At 36.1% G+C, this 26,231-nt stretch overlaps 1 protein-coding gene across 2 annotated transcripts in view; it reads left to right on the top strand.

Annotated features, from left to right (window-relative positions):
• The window catches only part of LOC126419798 (protein bric-a-brac 1-like), a 194,345-nt gene extending 168,750 nt beyond the window's left edge, over positions 1-25,595 (top strand). For both annotated transcript variants that reach the window (XM_050086982.1, XM_050086983.1), the window contains exon 6: positions 18,441-25,595. In XM_050086982.1, the coding sequence (XP_049942939.1) occupies positions 18,441-19,033 (593 nt within the window). In that variant the 3' untranslated portion in view covers positions 19,034-25,595. The remainder of the gene's footprint in view (positions 1-18,440) is intronic.
• The last annotated feature ends 636 nt before the right edge of the window (positions 25,596-26,231 follow it).

The following is a 26,231-nucleotide window of genomic DNA, read 5'->3' as shown; positions in this document are numbered from 1 at the left end:
GTATTTGGGCCAATATAATAAATTTTAGAGGATGTGCTTTCCTCTTTCACTGGTGTTTGCCGTGATGTCAAACCATACTGGAACTGTTTGCTGAGTTAGGACTTGGACCAAAAACCTGGCCTTTTGTGGACAACACTTTATTGAATGAGTTCAGACCAGTACCATCAGTAAGTGTATTGCCCATGAAATACAAGGTTCCATGTTAATAAATCCAGGTCCAATACACAGTTTTAATTTGCCAGGGAGTTTATGTCTGAGATACAATTAAATTTTGTTTATTATAACCTTTACAGAACAAATCATCAGTGTGATTTACTAGAGGTATTTCCTTTTGTTGACACTCATGGCTGATAATTTTTACTGACCAGCCTCAGGTGTTTGGTAATCACCAATTAGCTTTTGTGTCACGGTATTACCTCTTCAAAGCCAATCTCAGGAGCACATGGAAGAGTATACAGTTTTTACCAGTAGTCAGGAGAGACATCATCCCATGAAATATACAGAATCATAATAAGAGATGACTGATAAAAATATAGGCATTCTGTAAGATATATCTATAACAAAGCTGTGTTGTTTTAACAGTGTGCCAGTAATAGCAAGCTGCCAGCAGGACTGTAATGTCATTCCCACGATGTCCTTTGGCTTATTGCTATAGATGATACAACACAACATTTGGTTGAGGAATATTATGTAGACAGATATGATGGTGAGGGAGGCAAGCAGAATTGTTGCATATTTGCTTGTGCAGTCCTTATATTGTAAGTGAACTGCTATTAAATTCAACCTTATAACTGTGTGTTTGATTTCACAAGAACCTTTATTCTGCCTCAGTTCCTCTTTGTGGAACTCAGTCAAGTACTTATCAGGTTTGTTGTGACATGCTACAGGATAACTTTGTATGTAACTTTAAATATATTTTGACATTTGTCTTCAGATCGTTATTTACATGCAGAATTGGCTGACTCACTCACTTTGCGCAAGATCAGTTGTTTAACGCACAAGTTTCCAGGTTCTTAGTTTGCAGCATTCCCAGACTAGAATCCAGTAACTTTTCTGGATGACAGATAAGCAGTTTTTCACGATATCACTTGAGATAAGTAGTTTTTCACGATTGTTATTTTTTATAAATTGTAGAAATGACATCACTTAACACATTAACCTGCTGCTCAGTTTTTTCTTTATTGTGCAACCAGTTTAGGTATCCATGAAGTGTGTTCAGTAGTTGCTGGATAATGGTCTTTGACTGAAACCAGCCACACAGAAAAGAATAAATTGAACACCAACTTAAGTTGTTACATGATGCTATTTCTACAATTTATGATATTAGTTGACAATAACATCAAAATTTTGTCAATCACTTGTATCTGAACTTTCATACTGACGCACTGTTCCTGTAAGTGCACTCTGTATTATGATCTCATTGCTTAAACAAATAATACTTGCACTAGTGCAACAAAATTCAAGAGATTGTTTTGCTGTAACATTCCATTACTAGATGTCACTGAAATGTGTTTATTTGCACCCATAGTGTACACTTTGAGGTACTGGGTACGACACTTTTTTTTTAAATTGTGAAAAATTATTTAGGTTTGTTTTTGTGTACTACCACAAGCGACAGTTGTCTGTCTCGAGGTGTAACTGTTCACAACATTTGAAACTCATTAATGTCTTTGCCTCTTGGGTGATTTCATCTCAAATCATACAGTGAATGTCAGTTAATAATCATGATGATCATGAATTTCACTGGAAAAAAAAAATATTGGTGGACTTAGATATATACTTGTGTGTGTGTGTGTGTGTGTGTGTGTGTGTGTGTGTGTGTGCGTGCATGTGGGCGCGCGCGCGCGTATTTTGAGAAATAGAATATTTTCAGTTTCTCTCGATTAATTTTTTTTTTTTTTTTTAAATAGTCCAGGACTGTGAAAAATGTATATTTTGTAAATAACTCTTCATACTGTGGAAAACTAAAAAAATATATAACTAGTAAACAAAAACTACTAGAGACATGGCAGGCTTTTGACTTTAACATTCCGACATTCCGTCTTAGTATGTTGAAAATTAGGTCTCTCTCTCTCTCTCTCTCTCTCTCTCTCTCTCTCTCACACACACACACACACACACACAAACCCCCCCTCCCAATAGGACTAATATAAAAATCACATTTTGCACCAAGTAATATTGCCCACTCTGACAGTACCTTCCATAAGTATAATTTCCAAATAATATCTCATGGAATTTTTAGGATATTCAGGATGGGGGTTGTAGCGAATGTAATCTAAGAAGAAGAATGAATGATTTTTAGATTCTCTCATTTTTATGAAGAAATCTGTGGGTAGTTTATGAAGTTAAGGCATTAATGATAATTAATTTTCCACATAATCATTTTTCAAAATAGTTAACATCCTATGAATATTCATATCTGCAAAACACAATTTTGAAGTTTGCAGAAACCTAAAAATTTTCTTATTTTGCTTTTACGAATTAATGATGAAAAGAAAGCTCAGAAGTGTGTATGTGTTAATCATGTCTGATAATACTGTGAACAAAGTTTAAATAATTTCAGATATTTCTCACTTTTAGTTTTTGTAATTTCAATGTCTTTAATTCTCCCTTTTGTTAAGACATTTTCACAAATACCCACATTTCGATAGGGCTGTAATGTTTTAACAAGTCAACAGGAAATGAAAATATTTTATTTTTTGATAGATGTCATGCAGAACTTCACACACATTTTTCTTTCAGCAAGCTTTGAAACACTGATATGAGACTTTCGCTCTTGACCTGTATGATCTAAGATGAGATTAGCCTCCTTCACCTTTTTTGTGTTAATTCTATGATTGGTATAGTGACGAATTTGGTTGTATGAAGACTAAACTGCTATTCAAGTAGAGAGTATCTAGTGGTTTGTTGAAGCTTAGACCTGGTCCTTGAGGTATACTGACACAGCAAAATTTGTAGTATAGTGCCTGTGAGGAGCAGAAATCCCAGTTTTCAGGTACTGTTCTGTCACAGGCTTATCTTATGACAAATGCTCTCTCCAGCATGTGTGAGAATGCGGCGACTGCCATAGCCTAATTTCCCAGAAACTTTGCTCAGTGGAAGAGGGGTGAAAATAAGCGAACATGTGTCTCGGCTTATCCGAAAGTACTTTTTTGAGAAAAACACAAAGTTTTCATGGTACTTTGGGCGTGTTTTAGTGAGTAAGTTGTTCAATGGAAGTGGTGGCACAACAGCTAGCATCATTACTTCACACTTCTGCACCCTTTGTTTGAAACTCGATTATTATTATTATTATTATTATTATTATTATTAAAATTTTTGCTATTCATTTATCTACCCATATCCATTGAAGATTACTACACGAATGTTTTACAGTGTATACTGAAATAATGTTGTTCTTACTCACCTAAGAATTACATAACAAATGTTTTTGGAAAAGTGATCCATTCACTTGGTCTGCCATGAAATTATTACCAACACATGCAATCTTCAGTAGGGTTAATGTTTCTTTACCAGTGAGATTCATATGAAGAAATGTTGCTGTGGCAACCCTGCCCTCACGCAATAGTCATATTGTTTGGAATTTCCATGTTTCAAATATTTCTACAATCAGTATCATCCAACGAAAGGCACCAAATCTTCATGAAGGATAAACATAAGAATAAAATATAAGAATTAAATTTTAGATCAAGAAGGCACATGATTTGGTCGATCAACAGTCCGTCTTTAGCACCTTAGAAGAATAAGGACTTGATCGAAAGACATTAAGACTCATCAAGCAAACACTCATGGGCACAAAGTCAGAAGTGAAATTCATGGGAAAATTGTTCGAGCCCTTTGAGATAAGGACCGGTGTGCAACAAGGTGAAGGATTGTCACCACTGCTCTTCAACCTTGTTCTGGATAAAGTCATCCGAGAATGGGAGAAAGAATTGAAAACCCAGGACCACTGGAAACCCATTCAACTTGGGCAAAAGAATGATGACAGCAAGGTCAGTTGTTTAGCTTTCGCAGACAACCTAGCGATACTAGCAGCCTGTGAAAATACAACGATCAAACAGTCCTCAAGGAATGCACTGGGAAAACTGGACTACAAATTTCATTCGAGAAGACAAAGTTCATTTGCACTAAATTTGACATTCAGGAACTGAACACACAATATGGGCAGATCAAACAAGTTCCACACTTCAAATATCTCAGTGAGATCATAGAACTAACAGAGTTGGAAAAGGAAGCACAGAACGTTCAGTTACAGAAGCTCAAACGAGAATATGGGAGGACATGTGAAATCTACAACAAGAAATGTATGTCCAGTCATACAAAGATCAAACAGTATAATACAGTGATTAACCCTGAAGTGCTGCATGTAAGCGAAACCTTAGTACTTAATACAAAAGGTGATCTGGAGAACATCTTGAAGGAGGAAAGAAAGACCACGAGGAAAATGCTGGTACCAGATAAAACAGAAGAGGGGTATAGACTCAAATCACGCAAAGCAACAAAAGAACTATCCAACCTTGCCGCAGATATCAGGAAACGAAGGCTGAAATTCTATTCACACATTCATAGACTCCCATCTTCAAGGCTAACTTACGAGATTTTGACATACACTGCAAAACTGAAGAACATTCCATGGACAGAAGAAGTCAAATATGACTTGGAAAAGTCACAGATAGGAACATCAGACATACTAGACAGGAAACTTTAGTGTCATAAGATAAATAGATGGGTAGTAAAGCCAGAGAATGAAGTCCATAAAAGATCAGGGACCAAGTGGTCAGAAGAAAGGAAGAAAGCACATAGCGAAAGAATGAAAGCTATATGGGCTTATTAGAAAGGTGAATCATAAACTTATGCATGATCAGACAGGGTCCATATGCACAATAATAATAATAATAATAATTAAGAACTAATGTAAGAATATGCGAATATATAAAAATTGTAACCCCTAAAAATACCATGACGCACAGTCTACACTCTATGTATGACACTTATTGTGAAAACCAGTTATAATGCCCTTGTATCCCCTAACTCAATAAGAAACATTTCTTGTAGTAACCTTCTATGGACATGGATAGATAAATGGAAAAATAAAATAAAATAAATATAAACAATAATCGGGATTTGAACAAAAGACACAAAAAAATGAGAGGCCATGTCGCCAATTGGGCTGAGCTTATTGTTCTAAAAGGCTTCTAAATTATGTTGAAAACTTTGATGATCATTTTTTCAGAAAGGATTGAATATCTACAGATAAACCAAGACATGTATTCACTTATTTTGACTCCTCTTCCACTGAGCAAAGTTACTGGGAAATTGGTTGTGACACTTGCTCATAAGACCATCATCAGTCTGTTGTCACATATGTCTTCTTTTCTATAAACTGATTTTTCCCAAGACATGCATGCAGAAAAAAGTAAAGGGATAAGTAGTATCTGCATTGTGCAGTGATATCGTATCAAAACTGTGAAACTCTGCCATAATATTAGAATATGGCATATCTTTCTAAAGGAACCATGAGGTGAAAAAAATTTATTTTTCTGCATTAAATGTAGAATTACAGAAAGCTGATAAAAAAAAATTGCTTCACACTCTCACGAAAGAAGAAGGCAAAGTGAACTTAAATGTAATTTCAACACCACTGCAGTTTAGAAAGTTGAGTGTACTTGAGAAATGTCATGTAGATCAATAATAATGCTTATACAGTTCTGTTTATTGAAGTAGATACTCATATTCCTTCTCCTGTGAGGCTGTTTGCAACCCACCCTTATCAGAGAGTATTTTCATCTTCATTTTGAATTGGAATAAATTGAAGCGCAACCATGCCCACACAGTGTCTCATAATGATTGTGTGTTTCCTGGAATTTAATGAGGTGTTTGTGCCCGACAAGAAGAAATTAATCAGTCAGTGTCATCTTTCTAGTTTCAAAGAAAACTACAGTATTGTGTCAACAGAGTCATGCATCCTTTGTAGCATCTTTTTTTCTCCTGGCTGGCATTCAGCCATTCAAAACATCTAGCTCTCTTTTTAGTTTGAAATTAAAAGTTTAACTACTCTGTACCTCAGGCTGATATACTTTGCCAGTAATCAAATGACTGTATTGTACACCAAGTGCATATTTTGACATTTCTGTCCATCATGTCAATCTGTTAAAAGCAAAACTGTCCACAGCAAGAGGTGCTTTACTAGGAATGGTCCTACTGGAGATGACATGCCCTTGCCTTCCCCCAACCAAGTTGTTCACTTGTTAGGAATGTTAATCTGTCATTGTCATGACAGTAAATCATTGTTGATGTTACTTGTCTGTTGCATCCAAACACTGTGTTAAAAAAGGTGTTTTTTTCCGAGTGAGGCATTAATTTGAATTTTCAGAAACACTGTCTGCTATTGGTTCTGTTTTTCTGATTGAATGTAAAGAACGTTGTGCGTTCAAGAGTATCCACCTCTGCCACTGTGTGTGTGTGTGTGTGTGTGTGTGTGTGTGTGTGTGTGCGTGTGTGTGCGCGCGCGTACGTGCGCGTGTGTGTGCGTGCTTGCGCTTTTTTAAGATCTGTGAAGCACAAATGGAAACTTTGTAAATATTATCCATAACTTTTAACACAAACTATTGTATTTGATATCTTGTATCAAGTTTTTTGGAACCATATAAACTTGAAGTTATTTATATTTAGTTCTTTTAGATTTTCTATTGACTGAATAATATTAAAAACAATAAAGTGACAAATTCAAACATCTTCCTTAGTCGTGTATATTTATTTTGTCACCATTTAGAAGTAATTGGTGAGCTCAGTTTGTTTTGCAACTGTGATTACAAGGATCTTTCCTAATTTCTGTAGCACCAACATGATCACTATAAGTAGATAAATAATTTAAAGTGTTGTTTTCTTGTGCTTTCTACTAGTTGTATGCATGCTTTGTTAAAGCTGCTTGTAGCATTTGTAAGCTTCACAGATCCTAAAGATTTATGCATGCATGAATTCTTCTGAACTTGGGATTTTCAAGTTCAAGTTTTGCATCAGCTAGACAACCACCCATACCAACATTTTAATTTATTTTATGGAGAAACATTACATGTTGGATCACAAATCAATCATATCAAATGAAGCTAAGGCATTCCAATCTTTGTATTTTTAATAAACATCCTAGATTATAGAGATAGTCCATGCAACTTCTCTTCTGTGTCTTCCCACCCTTACTTTCTTAATCTTCAAATTACATTATCTGGTTAAAATGCTGACATAATGCCGACTTGGAAGCCAGTGTCCTCAGCATGTTTATAAAGAAACCTAGCTACAAACAGTAGCTGCACACTGTGCAGATACTAATATTTATATGAAATTGGTGTAAAGGGGAAGTATTTGAAGTTGTCTTGAAAAGAGTTTGCTATGAGGTGAAGCCATAAAGTTTTAGCTACCAGCTGGAAAAAATAGTGTTACTTAATTAATTTTGTGACTTTTTGCTGTTACATTTCTGCACAGTCTTAGTATAAAAAGAAATCCTCACACCACACAACCAAAGAACACAAGTAGATGAGCCAAAATGAAATAGCACAGTCCACTGATAAAGTAGGATGTCAAGTGGTAATCTGTTTTTGGCAGCAGAAGAAATTTTGTAGCTTTGCCAGACCAATTGAAACTACTAAATAAGCCATGACAACTACAATATTTCTGCTCGTGCTTAAAAGGAATTACTGCACACAATACTCCAGTTTACCATTTGTTATTGCTCCATGGTGGCATGCTGCAGTACTGTGGCATGGGGATTTCAATGTGTACCGAGACTGTGGTCATTAAACTGCAATTAAACAAACAAAAAATTACGTAAATTATTTTGTGTGTGTGTGTGTGTGTGTGTGTGTGTGTGTGTGTGTGTGTGTGTTTAGAGAAATTGACTATATGTTTGCATGGTTTCTCTTCTTTTTCACTTTTATGTATTTTTCATGCTCATGTTGAAATGAGGTGCTATTTTTAGTTGGAATTCAGAAACTGTCTACATATTCTGTGATGATTCCTTTTATTACTGTTGCTATATGACAATGTTTAACGCTGATGTAACATGTTGCTAAGGAATGTAACAAAACATTTTAAACTTTATGAACTATGATTTTAAGACCTTGAGCAGTTAGCAAAATAATGTTTCGATGAAATACTTCATTGCTATGTGTGCACAGGCTCTCAGTAATCTGAGTGAAAAGCTGACAGGAAAATCCATACAGCAGTTAAGGTGCTGGACTCAAAACAGGAGAAGTGTGGTTCATATGCTCACCTGGCTATCCTCGAGAACTGGTCCTCCGAGAAAGTTGCAGTTGGTTTCCTTCCTAGCCCAATTTAACTTAATGTTGACCAGACATCAAAACCTAACTTTCCTTCGAGGCTACTACAAAATTTCAAAAAGAAATAGTCTAAGCATTGATGGATCATTCGGTGGGTTAAACTTCTGCTGGGCCAAAAACTGAACTAGATTTCCGTGACTAATCACCAGTATTCCTCCAATCAAGATATGTTTGTGTCTGGCTGACTCAGAGCTTTAATTTATAAGGACATTTTTCATTTTCAACTGTCCTCTTTTCATGTGCTACCTCGTACTCAAGTGTGCTGTGCTGTGGAATCTGTTTTCATAAATTGTCTACGAGCAGTAAAGCCATTTGTGATTAGTAAAGCCATTGTTACATTCCATTCTGGATTTTCCGTTGTTTGATTAAAGCCATTTGTGTTTTACATATAGTGAGATCCAATGGTATCCAGTCTTGATGCTGCTGAAGCTGACAAGACGTGTGTGCTGAGTAACTCCTTATTTGCTTTGACTTCATGAGTACCCTTTCTGTCTGTATAAAACATGTACTTGGAACATAAAATAGTCCAGGATATCTCAGACTCCCTTTCTCTCCTCATAAATGCCAATGAGGTGTTATTCTGATATGTAACAAAGCATGAAGGAATTCAGGTAAACAAAGTAGCAGGTGTGACAGCCACGAAATAATGCACAGAATATATCTTGATTCAATGTGCGGTCTCCCTACATGCTATTAAGGTATAGAGTCATGTATTGGTGAGAAGAATAGTGGCTCAAAGTAGATAATTACGTACAGCTGGTAAAGATAAATACTGGCAACAGGTGTCATCACTCACCTACAGATGGGACACACTCATCTACAGACTCTCTAATTGCATATGGCTTCTTTATTTGGGCTAGAAGACCACCAAATGTACAGTAGTTATGGTCTACAACTTCCAGTACCATACATTTTAACTTTCTGGGTTTCATTTTTGGGTTAAAGGGCAGAGCCTAATTTATCTTAAGATCTGCCCTTTTTGGTATGCAGGCAGTGAGATGAATATGGCATTGTATTTAAGAATCTCGGGGCTATCCGATTTGTACCTTAAATTATTAGGTAGGAGTTTTTAATGTGTTGTCAAGAGTGGCTGATCCGTCCATTTTTTAAGCAGCCAGACATCGTATCAACAATTGTTGTTTTAGCTTTATCTTTGTTATCATATCCATCTTCCTGAAGGTTTTAGAATGATGGCAGTTAACAGTTTTTTCAGTTTGAGTGATGATGCCATAGACATGTCACTGAATTAAGGTGCAGTCTATGCAAAGAATTAATAAGGGACACACTTTTATGCACAAAATTCTTGCCAGTTCACAGTAGAAATGAAATGAAATGGCAGTAAAAGAATTGCTTGCTTGAAGTACCAGAAAAGGCCAGACCAATTTCAGTGACTGGAAAAGTTACGGCCAAGGTTTTATGAGATGCAAAGGGATACCTCTTGCTGATTATTTCACAAAGAGTAGAGCAACATCTGTTGCGGATTTTAGTAGGTAACAGGATAGCTTATCAAAATAATGCACCTTTCAACAAAGGTGCTTTGATATTTGGAAAACTGATGGATCTGAAAGATGAATTGATATAACATATATTCTCTTCACTGGGCATGTGTCTGTCAGAATTACACCTATTTGACAGCAGAAAGGATGTGTAGCTTTAAAAGAGATACTCTGTGTGTGTGTGTGTGTGTGTGTGTGTGTGTGTGTGTGTGTGTGTGTGTGTGTTTGTGAAAAGTTTATGGCAGTCATAGAAAAGTATTTTGTGGATTTTCAGTATTGCACTTCAGGTATGGAATCAGCTTAAAAAAAAAAAAAACTGCAAATGATCAGCAGTAATTAAGTTTTGGGTCAAGGTTGATTCAATAAGTTTACTCTAAAGAATTTACCAACTGCGGTAATGAGATAATTTGCTCTACACTGTAAAATGCAATTATCTGAAATAAGACACCAACTCGATTTAATTACAAGGATAAGGATGAGTAAAATATACTGAGGACAACATTAATGAGGATTATGTTTCCAAAATCACTTAAATGTTTGATGCACCTACCTTCATCCAAAATAGATTAATGATCAAATGGTAGCAATAAAAAAGTCTGAAAGATCTGGTGCTGATAATATGTGGCTAGATTGCAGAGTGTGACAGTAAATGTAGACTTAGAAACCCTGAACTTCGTATTAACAATAAAAGGAAAAAGATTGCTACTCATCATAAAGAGGACATGTTGAGTTACAGACGCACAAGGAATAGACTGTTACACATTCAGTCTGCAACTCAGTGTGTGACCGTTATTGTGAGTAGCACTCCGTCTTTTTCCTGATATTGTTGATGTTCGAACACAGAGTTGCCATTGTCTAACTTCATATTCAGTTTTTACACGGTGAAATATCATAAGAAGAAAATTTATTAGCACTGAAAGAAAATACTTCAGTATGATGATAAGAAAATTGGCTCCATTCAGTCATCATCCTTTAGGAGGATGTGGGGTTACATGATATTTGTTGAAACATAATTTTTTGTGAAAATAATTCTAAGCAAAATAATGTTTGTCAGACACTATATACACTTCAGTAAAGAGAATCACGACGACAGAAAACAGAGCTTATGCTATATCAGGTGGCAAAAGACTGGCAGGAAAACCTACTTTCATAAGTAGTTCTCTTCACCTGGAGAGGATGAAAAAGAGAGGATTAGAGGAAACGGACAAACTAAGTACTACAAGGACACACACATGGCACAGTGCCTGTGTTTATAGATCCTCAACAAATACTTATGTTTAGTTATCATGGGAACAATTGAATTGGCAGTCACACAAAACAATGGAGTGTCCCCTCATATTTCTTTGAATAGTGGCACATTTGTGGAAATAAATAACAGAGACTGCAACTGGTGAAAGAGTAAAAAGACTAGAAAAGGCAGAAAACAACAGAATAGTGCATGTGTGGTTTTCGTATGTATTTGTCTCTGATATTAGTTTTGATATTCAAACATTTTTTTATTTTTACATCAAATGCCTCCTTTTTTACAAAAAGCATCCATTTGCCATTGCCTATTTTACAGACACTGCTAGAATGGAAATACATATGATTCAGAGGATTTGAACTAATAAATGTGCAAGCAGTGACTTTGGGAGTATATATGGGGAAGAATGTTTGTATATTACAGAAATAAAAGCTGCTTTTTATTATACTGTATTTTAAATAATGCACTGTGAATCCTTTGTCATCATTCACATCTTAGAAAATTTATGTGAAACTTCAAAGCTCATAACTGGTCTAATATCTGTGAATGACACATTCATGTTACAGGGTTCATTACTCTATCACCAGACAAATCTTTGCACTTGATAAGTCAGAGTAACCATATATTACAAATTCATACGTTTAGTTTATTATTTTCCTGCATGTTTTCCTGAGTCAAATTTGTGCATATAATTACACAATATAGCTACAGTAATGTCTTGGATCTAGATTGCTTTGAGAACAGAACTTATGTTTGACAGTATCTGTCTAATAACACTGTTAATAACTGTGCTGTGAACCACGCATTTTATATTATGTCTTTATTGAATTCTACTTTAGCCTCTTGTAACTAAGCATGGTTTTTCTATCAAGAGTTGTGGCTTTGAAGATATATTTACTTCAGTAGACGCTAAAATGACAATAGCTAATGTAATGATGAAAAACAAATTGAAGTAGTTTGATATAACCTGCAGCGTAATTAGCCTTTGCTGTTATGTCTTATGTTGCAATTTTATTTATGCATCATTTCTTGCAGAGCTAAAGAACACCAATCGCTTTACAGTTGGTACTTCTTATAATGTCTGTACTGGTAATGTGTAACAAGTACAACAGATGATCAGTATTTGGCATTCTAGTGTATTTAGATATTTGTCTTGTTATGTATTCACTCTTTTTTTATAAGTACATCATATTTTGCTTTTTCCATAAGCAAGTTTAAGAAGGCCATTATCGGCTTACCCTTTTTAATGCAGTGAAAAGTGTGTAAAAATCAGACACTAATGTTAGAGATAAGCACATAAGAATATATTTTGATAAATAAATATCAAACTTTGAAATTCAGCTTATGTTCTTCCACGACGTAGCAATATAAAAGAAATCTTGACAGTAAGCGTAAGCACACTCCTTTCTTGGGACTATCTAAACTCGAACAGAAAACTAACAATCTCAGAACTGGTATTAATATTTCGTCCTTAATTCTCACAAAATGTATTGGGGCTAAGAGCTGTTCAGAAATATGAATCTGGAACAATCTTTCTGAAGTCAAGTTTGCAACTGAATGTAGACTTTCCCAGTGTATACAGATGATGAAAAGCTCTCTAGTTTCTAGTCGGTTGTCAGTAGTATAAAACTGTAATGTTTCGACATTTGACGTACTCATCATCTTCTGGCGAAGTGTCAAGTTTTTGCAGATGCTGTCCTACTTATCTGTGTGGTGTTCCCCCTCCTCCTGGCTGCAGGAGGCTGCATACAGAGAGGCTAGTGGGCAGGGTGAGGGTTTAATTTGTTATGATGGGGATAGCAGACACACCATCTCTATTTGTGGATTACGTGCTGCACTCAGTTGGTATCTTTCATCTCTGTTTACAAGATTCTTGTGACTCCAAGTTTTGATGGTCTCTTTTATGACACTGTCCCAATGGCTGGCAGCTCAGCAGAGCACCTTGGTGTTCTAAAAGTCAAATGTGTGTTCTTCCTTGATGCTCTGGTCTGCTATCGCTGATTTCTCTCTGTCCCAGCCGCACATGCCTGATACATCCTTACAGCATTTAGAAATACATAGCCACATTTGTCCAATGTGCTGCTAACTGCATCCGTAACCAATGCTGTAAATTCCTAGTACATTGAGTTTAAATGTGTCTTTCACAGAGCCAAGCCACTCTTTTATCTTCGGGATCGGTTGGTAGGACATGTTTTGAGGCGTCAAGGGATCACAAATTTAGCATTGGAGGGCAGCGTGGAGGGTAAAAATCGTAGAGGGAGACCAAGAGATCAATACACTAAGCAGATTCAGAAGGATGTAGGTTGCAGTAGGTACTGGGAGATGAAGAAGCTTGCGCAAGATAGAGTAGCATGGAGAGCTGCATCAAACCAGTCTCAGGACTGAAGACCACAACAACAGTGGTCAAAAGGTGGTTTTTATGTTCAATTTTTCCAGAAGCCTCCCAATTTTGGCTGACAGCAGTCCCAAGTATGGAAGAAAAGTGAGTTTCTTGTCTTCTGCTTCCTCTTCCCGATTTTTCCCAACCCATCTCATCTTGAAAGCCCTCCTAATCTGCCCTTCGCTGTACCCATTTCTTTGGTGAAATATCTCCTTCAGATGCTGCAGTTCGTCTGACAGGCTTTCTTAATCACAGATGACATGCGCCACTGTATACCAAGGTTGACAGTACTGTTTGCTGCTGTGCTGGATGGCCGCAGCTTGTTGCACGCAGGTACAGGTCTGTGAGAGTCTTCTTCAGACATACTTAATGGCCTAGTTTGCCATCTGCCTTCTTCCTTATTAGTATATCCAAAAACGGGAGACAGCCATTCTCCTCTATTTCTGTAGTGAAGGTGATGTTTTCATGGATGCTGTTAAGGTGGTCCAGAAACTCATCCAGTGCCTGCCTGACATGCTCCCAAATCGCAAAAGTATCAGCAACATAGCAGTGCAAGTGCTGGAGTTTTTGGTGAACAGTTTGGAGGGCCAACTTCTCAAAGTGTTTATGTATAGATTTGTGATCTGTGGAGCAAGAGAGAATCCTATGGCCACTCCATCTGTCTGTTCATAAAACTCTCCAATTCACTTCAAGTAGGTGGTCATTAGTGTATGTTCAAAGAGGCTCGAAATGTTGATTCAGCAGAGCCAAGGAGTCTTGCAGAGGTACTTTCGTGAAGACCGAAGTGACATTGATGTTCACTAGGAGGTCATCTCTTTGTTATTGCATGCCTTAAGCATTCTCACAAAATCTGCTGAGTTCTTCACATGACGACAGCAGTGCCCCACAAGGGGTTCTAGGAGTATCGCCAGATATTTGGCCTGTCTATAGTTGTGCAAATTGATGGTGTTGAGTATTGGCTGTAGAGGCACCACTTCATTCTGGTGTCAAGGGCAATCCATATAGACACTGGGATAGAGCCATTTCCTCACTGCCTCCGGTAGATCCCGAGTTCTTCAGCAGCACAACAGGAATTTACAGTATCACAATAGTACATTAACAAACTCAGCGACGTATTTCTAAACGCTGTGAGAAGCATATCAGGTATGTGAGGCTTGGACGGACAGAGAAATCAATGACAGCAGAACATAGCATCAATGAAGATCAGACATTTGACTTCAAGAACACCTTGGTGCTCTGCTGAGCCACCGGCTATTGGGATAGCACCATAAGAGTCCATCTAAATTCGCATTCATGAGAATCTAGTAAGCGGATATGACGGATACCCACTGAGTGCAGCATGGAATCCACTGATAGCGATATTTTGAGAGCATGTTCACCCTTGCGAGACAGGACCAGAATGCTCTGACAGATGTGAATGGTGCTTCCTCCTCCCCCTGCAATGCGACTCAACCCCCCCCCCCCCCCCATGCCCATTGGTGTATGTGAAACCAGCCTCCTGAAGCCATGTGAAGAGGGGGCAAGCTGCAGATATAAGTAGGACAGCATCTGCAGAATCTTGCCGCTTTGCCAGAAGATTATGATTATATCACTCATTGAAACGTCACAGTTGGGTCTTTGCTCATTCTGTGGCTACCACAAGCAATTACTAACATAAATGTAGAGTTGGAATTTTGGGAACTCCTTGTCAATATTTCTGGAGAGAGAAGCTCAGTAACTGTTGGGGCAGTTGAGTTAATGCTTCACTGATGCACAGGTTATCAAGTGTGTGTAAGACCACCAAAAACTGTATCAAGATTTTAATTTGTCGCCTTAAAATTTAGTATGGAAGATAGGTAATTACTAACAGTACCTTCGTCTTCCTCTGGTTTTAATCCTCATTGTGCTTACTGTGTGTGTGTTTGAATGTTTTCGGTTAAAGGAAGTTCATCTTCTAAAGCCTATGCCTTATCACTGCAACCATTCTTCCCTATATTGTGCTGTTTTCTTCATTTCGTGATAATTTTAGCGTTTTGTTACTCTCAGTAGACTATTCACCCATTTTTTTTTTTTTTTTTTTTTTTTTTACTTCTTGGTTTTCTTTCCTAGCATTTCTTATTGCACTATGACTGTTAAAAATTTACTGGAGCTAATAGATACAAAAAATGGAAAACAATTTATATTTTGGATATTTCTTAGTTCACTGTTCTCTTTTGGAATGTCTTCATTGCTTCTGCTTTCTGTCTAGGTGTGCCATGTTAGATTAACACAAAGGCACATATCCACTGGTTCCAAGCACTTTGTGTCAGTCTCGAACAGTATTCAGCATGCACAGCTGTATAAGAGCTCTCTCTACATAAATGCCTTGACAAATTGCCCCCCCCCCCTCCCCCCGTTCTATACTAAACATCATGGGAACGGCTTTGCCGCAGTGGTAACACCAGTTCCCATCAGATCACTGAAGTTAAGGGCTGTCGGACTGGGCTAGTACTAGGATGGAGGCAAATTGTGGATCTACTTGATTGAGAAGTAGTTGCTCCTGTATCATAAACTGAAATACAGTCAGGAGAGCGGTGTGCTGACCACATGGTTCTCCATATCAGCACCCAGTGAAGCCTGTGGGCTGAGGATAAAACTGCGGTCAGTTGGTACTGTTGGGTCCTCATGGCTTGTTAGGGTGGAGTTTAGTTTCTCTCTTTTCTTTTTTTACACTAAGCAGCTTGTCTAAGAATGTTAATCATATCTTTTTCAGTTGCTAAGATCAACATTCAACATGTTGTTAAAACTTCATTTATTGACACATTTTGGGCATAGCCCTTTCTCATTATATTCTGATGATGAGCTAGGCCTTAAACATACCAGTAAATAAAGTTTTGACAAGTGGAATGTTATTGTTAGCAGACAAAAATCACTGAAAAAGACTTGTCCACTGTCCATATAATGCTTGCAGGCATCCTGCACAACTTTGTTGCACCTTAAGCTTCTTCGCTGGGAGTTGTTTTCATTCACTGAAAGCACATTTAGGAGTTCAAATTCTTTTCCTGATTTTAAAGCTGCTTCTGTAGTGTGCTGTAATTGAAATGTCTAACAAGGGAACCTCCCCATCACACCCCCCTCAGATTTAGTTATAAGTTGGCACAGTGGATAGGCCTTGATAAACTGAACACAGATCAATTGAGAAAACAGGAAGAAGTTGTGTGGAACTGTGAAAAAATAAGCAAAATATACAAACTGAGTAGCCCATGGGCGACATAGGCAATATCATGGAGACAGTTAGCTCACGAGCGCCGTGGTCTCGTGGTAGCGTGAGCAACTGCGGAACGATAGGTCCTTGGTTCAAGTCTCCCCTCCAGCGAAAAGTTTTTATTTATTTTGGCAAAGTTATGATCTGTCCATTCGTTCATTGACGTCTCTGTTCACTGTAATAAGTTTAGTGTCTGTGTTTTGCGACGCATCGCAAAACCGTGCGATTAGTAGACGAAAGGACGTGCCTCTCCAATGGGAACCGAAAACATTTGATCGCAAGGTCATAGGTCAACCGATTCCTCCACAGGAAAACTCATCTGATACATTCTATACGACACTGGTGACGGCATGTGCGTCACATGACAGGAATATGTTGTCGACCCACCTAACTTGTACACTTGGCGAATGGGTAAAAAGATTCTTCTACCTTGCCCGATTTAGGGTTTCTTGTGAATGTGATAATCACTCCCAAAAAAGTGATGAAAACATAAGAGTTTGTCACATAAACTGAAAATAAAAAATTAAACTTTTCACTTGATGGAAGATTTGAACCAAGGACCTTTTGTTCCGCAGCTGCTCACGTTACCACGAGACCACGGCGCTCCTGCGTTTCCGATGTCCTTGATGTTGCATATCTTAACCATGAACTACTTAGTTTGTATTTTTGGTTATTTTTTCACAGTTCCACATAACTTCTTCCTGTTTTCTCAATTGATCTGTGTTCAGTTTTTCAAGGCCTATCCACTGTGCCAACTTATAACTAAATCTGAGGGGGGTGCGATGGGGAGGTTCCCTTGTAAGTAACAAAATTTGTCCACTTTATATCTTATTTCTTTCAATTTGGCTGTCAGATTTTCTCCTTACTTTTAATTTTGGTTTTTTTACTGTTACTTTTTTTCAAACTTCTCATAATTGCTGACAATCTATAAGTCAACAGGGCACCATATCTATATTCCCTACATACAGCACAGAGGGAGCACAGAAAATAATATTTATGTTGATGAAGAATATTAGTAGTTGCAAATTTTGAAGGTCACAATATCAGTTCTAATGTTAATCAAAAATATGTTTCATCATTAACAGCAGAATAAATCTACATCTCTTACAACTTACTTACCTTCATTAGTGGATACAGACATTGATACCTCGTACAGGTAAATCAGATAGACTCGAAATAGTGTGGTCAAGAACTAGTATGTTTACAAAAAGTAAATAAGTTTTCCTTATTGTACCTGAGGTTTTGTATAACAAATGCAGTATGACAAGAAAGGGAAATGGATTTGTTAAACTCAAAGACTGAGTAGTTAATCACAAAAGCTGAGTATTAAATGAGAGTTACACTGTTTCCTGCAGCTGTAGGAAATAGTTTCTTAGTTCATTGTTAACATAGATTTTAAGGAAGCAGTAGCTATTTCAGATCCTAAAGAAACCATTGACACTGTTGTATTGTTGTCACCACCCATGACTTCATAAGAGCATAATTGGTGGCCTACTTTTCACAGAGAGGTATGTATCTTGTACCGAATATTCTATTCCTCTTTTCCAGATTATGGTAATAGTTTTATTTACAAACTTATGTATTTATTGCACTTTTTTGATGTCTGTTATTCAATTAAATTATTGTTCTGATTATGATATTTTGAAAACTGACATTCCAGGTCTTTACATCATTTAAACATTAATATTTCTTGTTTCATTAAGCTGTAAAAAAATATTATCTGAGGATATGTATCAAATAAATTTTTTTTTCATTGTCCCTACAGATCTGGGTTCAGCACTAGCACTGCAGAATGTGATGTGTGTCCTGAAGCCACAGCAACAGGCTCAAATGCAGCAATCTATGCCACAGTTTGCAGCCATATTGCCAGCGCCCAGTGGGAACAGCAGTCTCAGCAACAGTGCTGACAGTAAGGATATTAGTCACATTTCAGCTGCATTACAGCATTCTACTCCCACAGTGCGAGTTCGCCGTTCAGAAGAAGAACTGCAAAAGGCAGCGGAGTGTGTGCAGAAAGGGATGACCTTCCAGAATGTTTCAGACATATTTAATATTCCAATCTCGACAATACGTTTCTACATGGCACGGCGAGGCATACTTCCACAGAGACGGCGGGGCCGTGTTTCAAATTCTGGAGCTACGCCAGTTGCCTCGGCACATGCACAGCCACCTTCGTACATGCTATTGCACTACAAACTGCCTGATATGGGCCAAGGTCAACAGCAGTTGCCGGCTCCTGGCCAGGTCCATATTCAGCAGCAACAACAACAACAGCAGCAGCAGCAGCAACAACAGACATCTGGAACTGTCACTGTGCCAACAACTGCCTCTGTTGGATGGAAGACTTCAGATAATTGAACCAGAGCACTATATTGGTATGGGCTGGTGAGTCTCACCTGACTTGTAGACAGCCTGACAGCAGACATGCTATGATATTTAGTTCCCTGTTCATTTTCAGACTTCATGCCATTTGTGACTCGGACATTGTGTTTTACCACTTAAAAACTGAGATGTAAGTTCTATTATAAGCAGCTGTTCACATAATTTCTACTTTTTAGAACCATATAAGTTAAAAGAATGTAATATTTCTCGAGTTTTGTTTTTGAGTATGAGGAGATGTGTTTAAAATTGAAGAACTGGAGCATCATTTTGAGTAGGTTATACATTTCGTGCTGTACCGTAAATAGTATCACAAGAGACAAAAACATTGTAGGTTAGTGAAAGAAATATTTTAATGCAGTTTGGAAGAATTTTTGCTGGTATATTCCTGCATTTTAATGAACTTAACTGGAAGGGAGGGTAGATAGGACAGATTTTTTTTAATTTTTTCCTCTCTATGCTGTAAATTGTGTTGCGCATAGAAAATATATTTATTAGGTTTCCTTTTTTTTTCTTGCAGAGTTTTTTCTCTGAATATGTCACCTTAACTGTGCATGCATTTTTGCTACTGTATTTGTGTGATGTGAATCTCGTTTGTAACTTTACTCTTTTTTTTATTGCTGATCTGAAATATAATTAACGGAGACATTAAGCATTAGTCTGTAGATTAATGTTGTTTCGTATTTTCTCAGTTATCTTGTAACAGTTAAACATTTTAGTTGTTACAAATTTGTTTCATGTGTCAGTGGCAAATGGGCACAAAGTACATTTGTGAATGTCCAGATGAGGATATAATATTGAATGAAAGATAGCCATGACCAGTCATGAAGTCAAAGTAATTTGGTGGCTATTGGTAGACAAATATCACAACTGTGAGTATCCATAGTGGTTTATGGCTAAACAGTTACATACTAGCCATGATTTCTGTTTTAAAGAATTGATGGACTGTCTTCTGAATTTTTGTGTTTTTAAAACAGCATTTTCTGTGCAACTGAGAGGTCTACTCATTCTCTATAGTGTATTCTTCATTGTACATTTAATGTATTTGGTTATTAAATGACTTAGCACAAATATGTTAATCGTGGCTTCTTGCCAATGAAGGCTTTTTGCTCACCATTAATGATGACAGTGCAGTACTTAACTGATAATTTTTCTAAGTATTGAATGGTCATGGCTTTCTGCTGTACCATATTTATTGTGTGAGGCACATTTGTATGGAAGGTAATAAATGTTTTCATATATGAACTATTTTTATTAGAGTTCTGCACATTGTTGGAGTAGCCTGAAGAGTACTGTGTAAACATGTCGGAACAGCATACACCAAATGATATTACATGTACATACTGTTGTCCTGTACCAGAGCACCATTCTTTGGTATGTTGATGTCAGCTTGCAATTTTCAGTGGTTGCAATATAACACTACTCGCATGCTTCTGTTCCTGGAATAAGTGTCTACTTATAATAGGGAAGTTATAAGTAGTTGTTGGCCTTTGACAGGAAATTGTATTGGATGTTAAGTAACTGTAGAGGCAATAAGTGTTTATTTTGGTTTGTTTTGAAATATTTAAAGGGGTACACGTAGCTGCAGCATTGTTGGCATTACCTGTAACATTCTGTTGGGCGGTCAACCAGTATAATATTTATAAAAGTTTAAAATTATTTGTATGATAGTCCAGTAAGCAACCTTGAAAATGCAGTAATTATTTCAAGACACTTTGTGTTACACCTAGTTTTAAAAAAGTTTTGGACAATTGGTACTTTTAATGTCTCTTGTACCTTTGGAGTTAAAGCAACATATTGAAGTTGAAATTGAAAAATGTTTTGCAACATAGTATGAGTGAAGTGTGGGTTGACTCTTTAAAGGAAGAAGAAGAAGAAGAAGATGATGATGATGATGATGATGATGATGATGAACTGAAAAATTTCAATTTGCAGTATTAATCGTGTTCTAAAAGTAGAGGCTTTTGTTTGTTACATTGCTTTTTTTGTTGTTATGCTTTATCTTATCACTGTTGAATACCCACAGAGAAAACTGCAGGCCACTGGATTTTTGAAGATGGCAATTAATTTAAGGATGGAAATGGCTAACAACTCAGAGAAGTAGTATGCCATTGACAGTTGTTTCAGTTTGTGATGGTGATTAGTCGGTAAATGCTTTTCAGAGATATCAATGAACTCAGTATTCAATTGTAACATATTCAAAATGAATTGTTGTGTAGTCAGCAACCAATATTTGTTGCAGAATGTGTCTTGTGTGGCATTTGTAAGTGAAACTGTATATGTGAAACTAGTATTAACTCTTAAGTAGAAACATAGATAATATTTTCAGTATTTGTTTTATTGCTTGCTGGATAGTTTTTACTAGCCTGTTAAAATGTCATAAGCAACTGAACTGTGTGTTGTCTTTGGTCTGTTGACAGAGAGAGGTTGATTTTATACAAACAGCTTGAAGTGTTCTGTTCGAGTGGTATTGTGTAAGTATATATAGACTTATGATTCACTGTTATAACAAGTGGATTGTCAAATACCTCATACTGAAAAAAAGTGTTTATCTTTTTTATAGAATGAAACTAGTTATTCAGTATTTATCAAAGTCATTAGTATCTGATAAAATTTACTGAACGTCAAACATGAAATCTTAAAAAAAAAAAGCCTAAAGATAGGGAAAAAGCTCTAGAAAGCAAAGTGATAGCTGGGGTAGGGTTGGCTAAATGTGCAGAAGTAATTAATTAATATTGAACTTCTGAAATGGAATCTTCCACATTTGAGTCATAACAACTTCTTCTCATGATAACGGAAAGGAGGAAAATATAGCAGAGATATTTCAGAAAATGATTAATTGAATGTATTTAAAATAAAAGTTCTAAAAGGATTCTGCTGATAGCAATTAAAATTTGAAATAAAGCTGAGACCTAAACCAGTCTATAATAACATGTATAGGGATGTGGTAATTGGATGCTGCTCACATTCTAGAACTCAGTGTGACAAGTTCATCTTTTACTGTGCATGATAAACTACTCGAACTTATCTCAAATTTTAATGTTCTGTGCTCCCCTCTCCCAACTGTACAACCTTTTCTCACATTAAAAAAAAGTGCAGATACTGTCTTGTGCTTGTTTTCTTTCTTTATCTTATTCTGATTGTGAAGAAAAAACATTTTTTATGAAAAAAAACCTGAAATTAAACAATTCTTTTTTTTCTGTATTTGACAGCACATGTGGGGGAGGGGAGGTTATTTATTGTCAAACTTGCCTCAGGTATCAGACATTGAATAGGGCTGTTTTTGCTTTATATTTCTGAGGATTGCTGCTTCAGTGATTCTTTACTGTGATGTACTGTACTGTAACATAATGTGTTACAGGCTATCTGACATACTAGTACAAAGTTTGAACTATTGTTATGACCAGGTATCAGTGATTGCTTGTAAAAACAGGTTAGGGGCATAAATGAAAAAGATGTTAATATTGATGGTTTATTTTGTCTGCTACTGTGCAGTTTGTATCAGAGATTTACTAGCATATGTTAGTGCCTCAGAGATGTATGCCATTCAGTATGTTTGTGCTTGTTGATTATTTATTGTGTATGGGATTAATATAAAGTGATTGTTTTATATCTGTTTGAGGTTGACTATAGGTTTTCATTGTGCAAGGCTAATTTACAGTTATCAAACTTCCAGACCTACATATAAGCCTGGTATGATGATATTAATTTGGAGAACACTTAGTGGGTTATAAAATTGTTTTATTACCTCTTACCTTAGTGATTAACTTCTGGTTAACTCAACTGTTCCTATCATAATCGGTCTTTGACAAGTTCATGAAGATAATTGGCCATTGACAAGTTCATGAAGTACCACATTTCTGATATTTGCTGCCCAGATAATATTGAATATGTATAGCCAATACATGCCAATTACATCATTAATTTCAGTTTGTCTCTCTGACATTAACAATTCTTTTTTTCATATTTCAAGGATAAGGACTAGAGAGAATATCAATATTTCAAATGTGATTTTCTGAATAATTCTGCTGCTGCATATAAACCATTCATTTGCTGATAATTCAGTTACAATATTCAGTCATTATCAAAGATTCAATAGCAATATGAATGTATTAGGGGTGAGGAAGGAAGCTTATGAGGACGATCATGATCTAACAATCTTCTTGCCCTTTTGGAAATGCACACAATGTTACTTCTTTTTTCTGAAAGATTTACAAATAAATTACACACGAGGAACTTCTCTAAACTGTCATCACTCATCAGTAGCCTGACTGGAAAAGACAGAAGTCAGCAGAGTATGTCGGCCAACTTTGTAATATAAATGAAACTCTCTAAAATTGTATCTGTCCTCTTGTAATTAAACAGGAACAATTTTCCCACTTTTCAACGTACTTAGTACTCCACTAAAATTAGAGTTTGAAATAAAATGAAACTGATAAACCTCAAAGTGTATTGTTAGTAAACGGTTGTCACAAACCAGCTTGAAATTACATGTGGTGTATTGGGTCACTCTTTGCTCTCTTTTTCCACTGGTAGTTATCTTGATTATGTTGTTCAGTGTCAGCAGAGTGTTGTTCAGTGTCAGCAGAGCTTCTTCTCAACATGGTGACACATACAGCTGTGACACAGAAAAATTATCAGCATCTGTCTCAGTTTTTGGTATTTCATGTGAAGCATGTAGAGTCATTCCAGCTCATACAGTGAAAATATAATATATGAATATATTTGAATATCTTTTAGCTGTCAAGTAACATTATAACCTCTATAAAATCAAGTATACTGTAGTAGGGTAAATAAAACTACATAATGGTACTGGTATATAAGCAGACCATAAATCCATTTTCCTCATATACTTTTTTTTATAAAATTAGCATCAAAGCACTGCATTGCAAAAATTAAGAACAGTAAATTTGAAAACAAAAATAACAGTATGATTTGTGCTGCTACCACTGCAGCAAGAACGTTACTTTAAGGAAAGTTTATTCCCTTTGTTTGAAGGTGTTTCAATGTCAGAATGAAACATTTTTGGCTCTATTGCATACTTAGTGAATGTCCCATCTTTTGTGGGATCTGTACATGTCTCACATGAATAGTTAGCAAAAAATGTATATCTGGCAGCATGAAATGAGTCAGCAGTTAACAAGGTGCAGTTGAAAAGCAGACTAATAAACTAAACATCTGCCCTTATCCTGTGGTTTTAAGTGAATTATATCAGATTATTACTAGCAAATCATTGGTACATGTTTATGTAACAAAATGTCTGTTACTGCAGTTAAACAGCAGCTTATTTCTAGTCCTTTGCAGTAAAGTTTTTCCATACTCAGGAGTAATTCAAAAGACAATCAGATTTCACATCTTTAATGACACTTACTTCACTACAGCATTGGTAATAATATAGTGTATTTTGTTCAGTTTGCTGTTTGTTGGGAAAAATCTCTATTTTATTAAACAATATGTTGTTGTATTTCAAAACGTGTCAATATTTTTCTTGAGTTATTGTCAGATGCAAGAATGTGTGTGTATGAGGTATGCATAGGTAGTCTTAATTCGTATAAAGCTGTAGAAAACATATATGCCAAAATATTTAGTAATACATTTTCATGAATTCAAATGTAATTTTGAATGATGGAGAAAAAGATAAGAAACTGGATGAAGTATTTTTGTATTGGTTGCATGTGACACATTTCATCATACTGCAACACAGTTGAAATATTGGAAGATGTTTATGCAAATTTTAGCCATATTGTTCAGCCAGCTATGCTTTTCAATGGCTCATTATTTTATACAATGTAGCATATGGTGCCTGTTGTATTGTGACACTACTGGAGATTTATGCTGGGGTAACAGATTTTTTTGTGAACAGGATTCACATTTCATGATTCAGGGCCCCTGGTGCCTTATCAATCTTTGTTTACAGGTACTCTTGCAGCACAATACCATTTGCAAAGACTGTTAAATGGTACTTTTATAAAGCATATTGGTAATATGTAAAACATTGCAATATAAATATCTTCATCATTCTTTACTGTGATAAAAAGTTACTTTTACCACATACTCAGTTTGTTCAGGCCGCGGGTGAATGACAAGTGTTACATTAGACACACAGGAAACAAAATTTCGAAAGACTATTTTATATTATGCTGTAGAATTAATTAATACTTATAGCATCAGAACAGGACTGGTTTTTGTACATAACTGCCATGTATTTCGCATTTGCTACGAAATGTCTTGTATGTTAATAATAGGCTAAATTGTAAATGCTTATCAGAAAATGATTATAATCAATTTACATGACAAATTATAATGTTATATTATTCAGTTCACTATTTATTTTGAATATCTGTTGTTTTACTGACTTTCTATCTTTCACTTGATTTGTGTATTGGAATAACTTCATTTTGGAGTAAAGAAAAGCTGTAAAGTAGCCAAAACACTAAATTTTCTATGTGGAATTGTGTGCGAACATAACAGTGTTGTAGACCCATACTTTTTATGGTGATATATGAATAATTATTGTAATAAAGAGCCATTGAAAAACAAATTTATCAATATTCATAGAAAAATACATATGTTCATACACATATGATACCACTTTCCCAGTAAGCAATGGGAAACAAATATATAAAACTACACTGCCTCCTACTTTTTGTCAAATGCTGATCATATTGCCATAGAATAAAAACTTTTAAGTGATTTTTCTTTTTACATTGAAGGTTTGATTTGTACCTTCTGATAAACATATTTAAGTTACTTCAGAACTTTTTTTTCTAAAAGTTGCTGCCTAACTACTTTCAGCAATGTTTGGAGCCTTCATGAGCTTACAAAGAAACAGAATGCACATGAAGGAAAATGATTTTCATATGTTCATTGCCACTGCATCATTAACAACTTCATTTATTACTTGGACATGGACTTTTTCTAAGTTTAACTGTCAACGGGAAGAATTCGTATAATATACAATTACCTGGGTATTATTAACTTGTTAGTTTCTACTTAGTATGAAACATAAATCTTCATGTTTGGTAAGCCACTTGTGGTGTAACAAATGGAACATTTTCAAATGTAGTCAATGCTGTGACAGTGTCCAAGCTAAGTTTGTGGCATAACAATTATCAGAGGCTGTGATATGTATTCTAACTCGTATTCAATCATAAAAAATCTTTACTTTTTTTTAGCA

This window comes from Schistocerca serialis, chromosome 9 (genome assembly GCF_023864345.2).
Source record: "Schistocerca serialis cubense isolate TAMUIC-IGC-003099 chromosome 9, iqSchSeri2.2, whole genome shotgun sequence".
NCBI classification, from domain to species: Eukaryota; Metazoa; Arthropoda; class Insecta; order Orthoptera; family Acrididae; genus Schistocerca; species Schistocerca serialis.
The sequence above is the reverse complement of the archived record's forward strand: the minus strand, read 5'-3'. Positions and strand labels throughout refer to the sequence as shown.